This window comes from Quercus robur, chromosome 4, assembly GCF_932294415.1.
Source record: "Quercus robur chromosome 4, dhQueRobu3.1, whole genome shotgun sequence".
Classification (NCBI taxonomy): domain Eukaryota; kingdom Viridiplantae; phylum Streptophyta; class Magnoliopsida; order Fagales; family Fagaceae; genus Quercus; species Quercus robur.
Window position 1 is genome coordinate 15045410 of NC_065537.1, and position 11243 is coordinate 15056652.

The 11243-nt window shown below is 33.8% G+C and overlaps 1 protein-coding gene across 6 annotated transcripts; it reads right to left on the reverse strand.

Moving 5' to 3' along the window:
- Positions 1 to 2994: 2994 nt before the first annotated feature.
- Positions 2995 to 10947, reverse strand: LOC126720669 (receptor-like protein 7). 6 transcript variants are annotated; one of them, XM_050423407.1, is made up of 5 exons: positions 7774 to 10947; positions 6331 to 6856; positions 5348 to 5561; positions 4996 to 5056; positions 2995 to 3114 (listed from the first exon to the last, which is right to left on the reverse strand). In XM_050423407.1, the coding sequence occupies exon 1, from the start codon at positions 10862 to 10864 to the stop codon at positions 7844 to 7846; it is 3021 nt and encodes a 1006-aa protein (XP_050279364.1). In that variant the 5' UTR covers positions 10865 to 10947; the 3' UTR covers positions 2995 to 3114; positions 4996 to 5056; positions 5348 to 5561; positions 6331 to 6856; positions 7774 to 7843. The 6 variants fall into 6 exon arrangements, 5 of the variants coding, with proteins under 5 accessions (XP_050279364.1, XP_050279368.1, XP_050279367.1 ...); XM_050423409.1 differs by lacking the exon at positions 2995 to 3114 and adding an exon at positions 6973 to 7124; XM_050423411.1 differs by lacking the exon at positions 5348 to 5561.
- Between the last annotated feature and the right edge of the window lie 296 nt (positions 10948 to 11243).

The following is an 11243-nucleotide window of genomic DNA, read 5'->3' on the forward strand; positions in this document are numbered from 1 at the left end:
AATCCTAAGGGGGCCATTTAAGTAAAATTAGTGAGAATTTAAGGTAATTTTTAGATTTAATAGCATTATTAGTAGGAATTTCAAAAATTCAAGGGGGGCCATGTCCCCCCGACCCTCTCTAGCTCCATCACTAGTTTGATACTAATTACGGAGTTGCAGACATAATATGTAGATATTATGTTATCCGGATCTCTATTATTCGTGCTAGATTGAACATGTAGCAATCAAGATTTTGGGTTAGTTTTTTGTCATTTGTTTCTCTTTCCTCAAATATTCTATTATTAAAAGAATTTGGAATGCTTACAATGATCGAAAAAATTCAACAAAAATTATTTATTTATAACTATATTATTCAAGATTAAATTTACAATTAAATTCTCTCTCTCTCTCTCTCTCTCTCTCTCTCTCTCTCTCTCTCTCTCTCTCTCTCTATATATATATATATATATATATATATTTTTTTTTTTTGATTGGTTAAGACTTAAGACATCCTATAATTTTTAACATACCTTTTGTCAATGAGCATCAATCATTTTCACCAAGTCTTGTCATTGTTCAAAGCTTTCGAAGACTTGGAAAGTTGTAGTCTTAGAATTATGGACTATAATTTTTATGATGCAAATTGCAGAATTGCAAATTGAACGTGTGGTCATTGAATGTGTTACAATGATGTTATCTGGTTCCCTTTATTAAACCAAGCCAGAATGAATATGTAGAAATCATGTAATCTTGGTCAATTTTATGTCATTTATTTATTTTTCCTCAAAATAAATGAGAGAGAGAGAGATTTATTAGTTCATATCTCTAGGTGCAATGACCCTTTGCAATAATCAAGAAAAATCAATAAAAAGTTGTTTTTATACGTATTTATTCAAGTTTAAACTGCAAAATGCATAACTTTAATATATTTTCAAATTAGACATTTAACTTCATTTCCCCTCATTTTATTCTTTCAACTGTAATCAATTTAGTCAATTTTGTCCAATCTCATCATAAGTATTAAAATTTTCACTTTCTAAAATGAAGTTGTTTTAATGAATTCTATGAGGTAGATCAAACGGGAGAGCTAAATTGAAAATGAATGAAAATTAAGGGATTCAAATTAAAACAAAAAAAAAAAAAAAAAAAAAAAAAGAAGGTGAAAACAAAAGCACTGAGTTGAGAACAAAGCAAATTTTGAGTATAATGTGTAATTTAGCCTATATTATATGAGTTTAATCAATATATCAATTAGACAATTTATAGAAAAGGATGAACCTAATTCAATTAAAATTTATTTAGAGAAAATCAAACCTAAGTTAATACAAATTATATACTGTATGTTTTGTGTATTGTTGCATTATCTTAAAAGAAAAACTATGAATTATAATTTGTTCAAATTAACATAATTTTCACACTAGTTAAAACTCCAAAAAGTTTTCAGGCCTTATACTTTCTTAGAAGAGAGGTGAATTATAATTTGTTCAAATTAACATAATTTTCACACTAGTTAAAACTCCAAAAAGTTGTCAGTCCTTATACTTTCTTAGAAGCGAGGAGAGTATCACTAATCTTTGCAATAATGATGGTGTTGATGGATGTAATAAATCCTAAAACTACCATATCAGTGATGGCCCAAGTGGGTTCCATTTCCTGTCTTTATAGTTCTACTTTGGTTTCCTTAATGTTAAGGATTATTAATCCCCCAAGTTAAAAAAATAAAAAAAAAAGACCATTTAATTTTTTTTGTTATAGTTAACTCAACTATAAAATCTTTGATCGTCAAATTATAGATGTGGAATTCGAATCTATTTACACCAAAAACAGATTGATGTCTTAGCATGATGATGGGAACAATTACAATAGAGTCAACGACATAAGTTCAAATTCTATTCCATTTAAAAATAAAAACTCTAGGTTGCAATTAAATATGGAAAATAGTTAATTTGATGTCGTTAACTAATTTTAAGGTATTACACAGATGAGAAAAGAAAAAAAAATTTCTTGACTCGTTCAACCCACTGGGTTTGGCCCGATTTATGTAGTTCATTTAGTATCCCATTTTCTACTTCGCTGTTCACGGTCTTTCTGGTTCCCTCTCAATTCCTGCCTCCAAATGGACAAAATTGAGTGAATGTTTCGGGAAAGTTCACGGATGAAGAAGAATAAGTTGAAGAACGAGAAGCAAAAGACGCAAGAGTATCAGCTAAAACCCAATTGTATGTAGTTGTTTCAGTACTCTAAGAAGCATTCCTCTGCCACTGCAATCCCCGTTTTTCTTCAATTCCTTCGCATATGTAGATGAAATGAACCCATATGGGACACATTGAGATTGAACCTTTTTTTTTTCCTTCTTACTGTACATAGAGATTAAAATAGAGGAAGATTAATAAAGAAAAACAAAGCAAAGATACATTACAAATTAAAATTAAAGCTTCATTTCATAGAGAAATTCTGGCTATCCCAATAGAAGTAAATCAAATACAAACACAAATTATCGTAGAAATAAACATAACCAAGGACAAAGTAACAACTTCCTAAAATATATTCAAAATTATTCCAATTTGGTTAAATGTAGCAATGGAAATGTATAAGGTGCACAATAGAGGACTCAAAATTAGCTTTGGCTTATAAGGGGGTGAGTCAAGATGGAAGTTTCTGCTGGAAATAATTTCTAGAAATACAAAGCATAAATACTATATTCTCTCTCACGTTTTTACACTGTTATATATGATGACCATGCTTCAAATCATAGCTGTCTTCTTCACAAATTATGTTTGTCTGAAGTTTTTTTGAGTCCATTTGAAGATGACAACTGAGATAAGCATGCTATTATAACATTTTAGATTACTCTCTTAGCTGATTTCATCTTAAACAACCATTCCATATAGGCAAACGAACACATTTTTACAAATGACAACACCGCATTCTTTTTACCCTTTAAATTCACACATCATGTTGTGATATGGTCATATGGTTTACAACCCAAACACAAGATAATGTTGCATATCTCACCTGTAGTCAGCAAGGGTATGATCAGATAACAACTCAGCTGCAATTGTTCCCTCCTTTCTCTCTTTCCTCGTTAGTCTAACTGTGAAGAAGTATGATGTTGACACTATCATCATCCCCAATCTAATTGTCAAAAGACAAAAAGGGGTATGAATTAGCCAAGCCTAAATGACAAAATGTATACCACCCAAAGGAGAATATACACACAGTCCTAGTTAGAGCTCCAAGATATCACATACTATACTATTAGTCTAGAAATTACAAATAGACTTGCCAGGAAATACTTGAGCAATGTTTTGGATTTTGAATCACCCTTCTTGTAGTTTCTTTTCAGATCAATGGCACTTCTCAACTGAAATTGTGAATGCAGGAAAGAATTCAGAAATCAATAATAACTTGCCTAAGTTATAGAATCTAAAATCCTAGCAAGCAAATGAACTATCAAAGTCAAATAAAAAGAAAGTGTCCTATTATCTTGATAAACCCATAACCAATATATAGCAAGCTTCACAATAACTTATCCCCACATAAAGAAGGAAGCTTCACATTAAGTTTTTATATATGATTATTTAATTGTAATTATTTAGTACACAGGGACCAATTTATTTTCCTGACACATCATAATAGGTCCCGCTAATTAAATTCAGGCCCCATCATTCATGTGAGAGGAGAGAGCATTGTTCAAGGAGTATTGAATAACTTCCCATTATATATATATATATATAATGACTTAAATTCCTTTTTATTTTTTCTTTTATAGGAAAGAAAAAAAAATGACTTAAAATCAAGATGAGTTCCAGCACAATTCAAAAATAAATGGGAGATTGTTTAAGAAAGACTTGTTCAACTCAAGAGAAATACTGAGATGAATTAGGTCTAGTCCTATATTTGGAATATGTTATGATAATAGAATGCTCACTTTGGTCAAAGTAAGAGCACATAATAATTTTAAAGCACATCTTAAATTATGATGTGTTTTGATGGGTTCTTAACGTGAATTTCATGTAAACAAATAGAATCATGTGCATTAAGGTAAATAACAAAATTTTGAGTGAAATTGAGTTGCAGAATCAACTTTTTGAAATTGAAACTATAAACATCCCAAATAGTGCAATAAATCAAAGATTCCAGAACACTACCATCATAATTACTTCAAGACCAGACCAAGTTTTATACTTTACCGTGCCAATGCCATTTTACAAGAAAACTAACTGGCAATGTATGACTAAAAGATATCATTAATATCCCTAGAAAATCATCTTTGTATGGTGCAGGGTAAATCCTTCTCACCAAGGATGTTGCACACAAGTTACAGGAGGCATGAAAAAGATCAGCAACCCTGTCAGCATCATAGGTAGAAAAACAACTACTAGTGCCATATTGTTGTTTTAAGTGTGTAACTATTATCAATTCTACTTCAACTTGTGGAAAATTAACCAGCTTTCAGTTTCAAGTTGTTATTTTACCCATCTAGACTCAAGCTTTACAGAAACTATTTTTTGTAAGTAAAACTTTTACATTCCATACACAAGAATGAATTTTCGAATGCTAAACATGGACCCAGCCAAAGGCTAATGTCTACACATACATTATAGAACATATTAAATGCATTAATAGGAAGTACCCTACCTTCCACGTCATTTCTATTTTTTCAATTTGTGAATTATCTAAAGCCGAACAATCTCTTAAGTAGAAGAATAAGATCTAATTACACTTTAAGCTATAACATTAATTTACAAAGACACAGGCATTTCAATAATTTCCCTAGTTCCATAGTTGCATGACCGTGACCCAGGTTACATAATGGCACATTCCCTAAAGCACATAAGGTTGAAAGTTAAAACACTAAGCAAATTCAAAATAATTAAAACAATTTTTTATTTTTTATTTTATCTATAAAAAAAGATTAAACAATTAAATGTTACCAAGAGAATAATTTGAGCATAATTGAAAAGTAGTGCTGCAGAATTAAATTACATAGACAAAAAATAGAGTTCAACACACCTCCAGTAAACACATATCTTTCTCAATCTCAGGGGTGATGGATTGTGGAGGCAAGTCAAACCTATGTATATTTTACCAACAAAAAAAAAAGAAATGTAATCATTGTTAGCAAATTTAACAACACTTCTAAATGAACAAATCTTATAAGTTGAGAACCCAAATAAAAACTAAATTCCTCCACCCCTATACGCCAAAAGAAATGAGAAGAGTTAGTGGTTAACTTGAAACCAAAAGCATCAAAGATTAAGAAATTCAAAGCTTTCCACTCTTTCTCTTTCTCAGCCAACCAATCAGACAGAAGAAAATATAATGAAAAGTTAAAATAGAAACTCTCATTGAAACACAGACATACCAAGCTTTTCCAGCAGTATTTTTGAGATGCTTTCTCTTAAATTTGTTTAAACTTTCTGGAGAGGAAAAAAGCCCATCAACAAGCTCTGAATTGGGTCTCCGAAGTGCACTGGTTTCACTCTGATTTTGAGATTCGCTCTCATGCCCATTATGGGTTCTTGTTGAAAAATTTAGGTTCCCATGAAAGACTAGTCGCTTACTTACTCTCTAGCATTCTATCCCCCCCACACCCCAAAAAAGGGAAAAAAATAAAACTCAAACAGCTCCTTTGTAAAACTAAAAAAATTAAACAGTGCACAGGGAATGAAACACAAGCAAAACCCAAATGAGTTATTACTGAGTTATTATGGTTTGAGTGTTCTGACTTCTGAGTTATTAAGGTTTTCTTATTGTTTTTTTTCAGCCATGCAAGAAGAAAGGGTTCATTGGGTTTAGAAGCTAAGGTTACTACACTAGTCATATTGACATTGATTCATATTGACATTGATAAGGCCCAACGTAGAGACCACAGAACTAGAAGGCCCCAAATGATGAGCTCATATCGACTAGGACCAAGTTTATTTATTTATTCACCCTATGTAACACTACTATTTTCATAAGGTTTGCTTCTTTTTTATGAGAAACAAACATACACGCACAAGGGAGAGGGAATGAGGTTTTAACACAAAGGCACCACAAACTCAACGTATGTCTAAAGAATTCTGTCCTTAATATTAATTTGGATTTTGCAGCATACATTATGATCTCCCCAAATATTTGTTAACTTTTGGTAAGAATCAAAACATTAAAATTAAAATTCTATATGCCAAAAGAAATCAACAGCCAAAACACATTAATATGCAGTTTTTCTTTGTCAGGTTCATCACTGTGACTAATATCTACTCTATGCCATTGCCTTTATATATAGACTCAAAAATTCGCACATGCAAGAAATGTAGAAGTCACAACATCTACAATCAAATATAGAACATAAGGAAAACTTACATGAAAGAAAAAAGATCTCAAGAGTTCATTATGGTCAGATTGTCACTTAGGAACTGACCAAAGCCAAGGAGCAATTTCTTTGGACCTAAGCTTGAGATCTAGTCAGAACATTAAGACCTGACATCTTCATCATTGCCCAAGCAAAGTCCATTAGAAAGGTTGATCCATTGAAGCATAAACCCTTACCAATCTTGCGGTCTTCTCATTAGCTATCAATTTCTGATCGGCAAAAAGGAGCCCTCTCCCCTTTAACAAGCTCTGATAGTCGTGAGTGTCAAAACCTGCCCCAGATGATATCGAAGGTGACAATTCCTGCAAATATGACATCCCACTGCAGACTCACTCATTTCCAATGATTCCATGGGTGAAGAAGGCTGAGTGGTGGTCCTATTACTGTCTTGGCATCTCATTCTCGTCTCAATGAGAAAATCAGGAGCTATAGTTGGGTTTGGCTGCCCTGTTCCATTGAGGTAAGGGAGGCATTTCTGTATGAATTCACTGCTAATCTTCCCAATGTCTTGTGCACCTTCAGATGATTAAGAAACTGATATAAACCAAGCAACTTTTAAACCTTTTTCAACTCCACAAAATAAGGGGGGAAATAAGAAAGAGCGAAGAGATAGCAGTTCCTAAAAGACTAACTGTTTATCTTTCATCAATACCACTAAGGGTAAAAAGGTGAAGTGTCTGTGTCATATTGTCATTTGGTCGTGGAATGATAGCCAGTGCTTCGTTAAATTTGAATGAATGTTGTCCTTCCATACTGTTAATACTAGATAGAAAGGGCCACAAGCCTGTGATGTCAAGTATAGTAGTTTAAATCAGAGCACCAATAAAACGAGTTACTAAGAGCTGTTCTTTAGTGTCGGTTTAGCTGAATTTGGAATGAGAAAAGTATTTCATTTTTAAAATTTTTTTGACATTTTAGACTGAATAATTATAATAAAAAAGTGCTAGAAACAACTAGTTGGCTAAGTAAAGGTGATTGTAACAATTTGTGAAAATCAAAACAGCAAAATCACTAGTAATGTATTATCTCACTAATTTTCTAAGTTTTCCACATAACCAATATGTACTTTAGAATCTTATTGATAGACTCCTCAACATATAAAAATGTAAAGAGAGACAGAATATAGGAAGATTCAGGGTCAAGAACAGACCAGCATAATGCCATCTCTAGTGGCAATAGAAACAATATCAGCACATCAATTTACTCTCTTGTATAGCTATACTTTAATCACAGAAGCATTTTTTTTGAAAGGAAACATAGAAGCTTATGCACCTAGTAATAAGACTCACATTAACACAAGTACAGCCATTCTTGACTAGCATAAAGGAAATTAAAAATGAACAATCATCTTAACAATTTAAAGACACAGTTTTAAGAACCAAAAATTAGCGAAATAGATTATTTTCAAATATATTATTAGTATAAGAATATACCTAGAATCAGTATTTGCATCCACCAAAATTTTCTTCAATGAGTTCATCCCTGAGCATTCTTCTTGGATCTTCATACCTTGTTATCTTGTTCTCCATAAACAATATTCACAAGCCATTTCGGTTTCCCACTTGAGAACACAAGATAACCCAAACCCAATCCAAACATGAATCCACAACAGTACCCGAACAATACAACTTTCCAATTAAACCCATTTTCAAATTTGAAATCATCATCTTGAGTGGTTGATGATGGCAATAATTGTTGTCCCTCATCATTGCCACAAACTTTTGTCATTGGAAATCCACATAACCCCAGGTTCCCATTGTAAGAATCATTCGTAAAGGTATTGAACTGTTTACCTTGAGGTATTTGTCCAAAAAGATGGTTTTCTGATAGGTTCAAAATTGCCAGTGATGTGAGATTTGCCAATTGTATAGGAATTTCACCTATGAGCTTGTTTGAGGAGAGATCTAACCATTCAAGATTGGTTAATTTTCCCAACGATGGCGGCATACGACCTGTAAGATTATTGTGTGAAAAATTAAGCCCCTTAAGTGATTGAAGCTCTCCAATTGCCTTTGGAATTTCTCCTTTGAAATCATTGTTAGAGAAATCAATGGTTGTGAATAGATTTTGGATTTTTACCAATTCAATGAAAAACCCTTTCATCGTCACTGTCACAGAATCTTGATAATAATCATCACCCATATATTTCAATTCACCTTTGCCCACACTTGCATTCATCATGGCTTTTAAATACTTAAAAAGGTTTGTCGGCAAATGCCCATGGAACTCATTGTGAGAGAGGTCAATGATTCGCAAATTAGGGAATGGGAATTTGTACTTGGGATTGCCTATAGCACCATGAAAGTTGTTTGACCGCAAGATTAGAACCTGCAACTTCGGAAGATTTTCCAACCAATGAGGAAAGGTTCCATTAATCTTGTTGTTACCAAAATCTAGAACTTCCAACTTTCTACAATGGACCAATGATTGTGGCAATGAACCTTCCAATTGGTTGCCATTGAGTTTAACACTTCTCAAGTAACAGCCCTTTGCAAATGTTGAAGGGATAGTACCATGAAGATTGTTACTTTGCAAATCCAAATCTATGAGATGATTACTTAAGTTTCCCAAACAGGGAGGAATCATGTTACTCAAGTGATTATAAGACAAATCAAGGTATTGGAGGGAACTGAGATTGCAAATCAAGAGAGGGATCTCTCCAGTTAAATTATTCCTTGAGACTGAAAAGAAATAAGTGTCTAGTGGAGGTACTGGAAGTGGTCCTTCAAGCAAGTTAGAATGAAGATCAAGGAATTGCAAGTTCTCCCATGGAAGGTTTCCTATTCTTGCCAAGGAGTTGTATGAAAGATTCAGGTAACTCAATAAATCCATCTTCACCTCCAACAACCATGTTGGAATACTGCCACTGATTTGGTTGTTGGAAAGGTCTAATGAATTTAAATTTTCTGTGGATTTTAAGAAATACGGGAACTCACTTATGTTGCAAGATGACAAAGATAATGATTGAAGTTCGGGCAAGGTATAGTCTACAATGTTATAGCTATACGTGTGGAATGATAAGAGAGGATTATGTGAAAGATCAACCTCGGATAGACTTTCGAGCTTTGTGAAGATGTTTTGCTCCACACTACCACTTAAATTATTGAAGGAGATATCTAGACGGATAAGGCTCACAAGTTTAGAGATTGAAATTGGAAGGTGGCCCTGTAGGTTGTTATGTGAAAGATCAACTTCTTCTAGACTTTTGAGCTTTGTGAAGATGTTTGGCTCCACACTACCACTTAAATTATTGAAGGAGATATCAAGATACTTTAAAGAATTATGATGGAATTCATCAATCTGTCCAGTGAGTTGGTTATTGTCTAGAAATAAGTACTGCAAAGATGGTATGTCATACAACCAAGATGGTATAGTGCCGTTCAATAAGTTATAAGATAAAATGAGAGATACCAAATTGGAAGAACTGTTTGAAGAAGAAACTTGTGTCCGGTTTGTAGAAAGATCTGGAAGTTGACCTGTGAAATTGTTGTGTGAGAGATCTAAATAAGTAAGTCCTGCATTGTTTAGGAGGGAACTTGGACACTGACCACCAAAGTTGTTATATGAGAGGTCCAAAGAAGTTATTTGGGTGTGGTTTGAAGGAAATGTTGGATTCGATGAACCTATGAAATTGCAATTACTGAGGGACAATTCTTTTAAGGACTTGAGATTGCTGATTAAATTAGGTAAGTCAATTGAGAATCCAGTTTCAGAGAGAGACAAGGATTTGAGAGGAGTACTCCAGTTATACGTTGGAAGGGAACCGGTGAGATTGTAGTTGGAACTTACATCGAGCAACTGGAGGTTTGGAAGGTGGAATATATTATCTGGGAATCTACCTTTCAATCCACATTCAGAAAGACGAAGAGATGTCAAAGAGGATGACAAATTCATGAAAGAATTAGGTGAAACAGAAGACATGTTAACATAATCCAAAACAAGTTCAGTTAGATGGGTTAGGTTTTGAACAAGCCTTTTCAAACTAGGAGTTTTCATTATTATGCCACCATTCATAAAGAGATCAAGTGAAACCAGTTTGGATAAGTGGGAGATTTCGGATGGGAAATTACCAGCAATGGAGGAGATAGTGAGGTTGAGATGCGTCATGTTTGCAAAGCCACCAAACTTAGATGAAATTGTGGAGCCATGGAAATCGTTGTAAGCGAGGTTGAGTCTCTGGAGATGGCGAAGAGAGAAAAGGGTGCTATTGGGATGGATGGGACCATGAAGCCCACTGCAACTGAGGTCGACAGCAATGACATGACCTGTCATCGTATCACAGGTGACCCCATCCCACCCACAACAATCTGTACCCATTTTCCACGAATTCTTCGGAGGATGAGAATAATAATCACAAATACTATTCGAATCGCCAACAGAAAAAGAGTTTCTGAAATGGAGCAAAGCAGAGGATTGGTGTGAATGGCAAAGAGGCGTTGATGAATTAAAAGAGAGAGAAGAGGAACAATTATTAGGTTGAGAAAGCAAGAGGAAGCAAATGAGTAAGAGTAATACCCGCTCCATATTTGCTCTGCTCTGGCCTCTGGCTGGTTTTAGAAATCAGAAGGAAAGGAGTGATATGAATTATTTTGGGTGTTCTTTTAGGAAATGAGATGACATAGACACATTAATCAGAAGGAATGATACATTTATTTATAGGCGAGAGACCATAACTACGATTATCAGGCGCATGTAGACAATTCTAATCCCTCGTCTTATTAGCTTATTTTATGGGTTGGGCCAATGACTTGGAAAATTAAGGTCTTGTGGCTCACTTTTTTTATTTTTTTTATTTTTTATGGAAATCTTGTGGGTCACTTAGTTTATACCAGCGTGGCCCTGGAAATCTTATTTTAATGAACTTTTAATGACATTATTTTAATAAACTAGCGTTGACTGTGGA

What these genes read in the sequence shown, in the direction of transcription:
- LOC126720669 (XM_050423411.1), bottom strand. Translation starts at nt 10,864, where the DNA reads ATGGAGCGGGTATTACTCTTACTCATTTGCTTCCTCTTGCTTTCTCAA.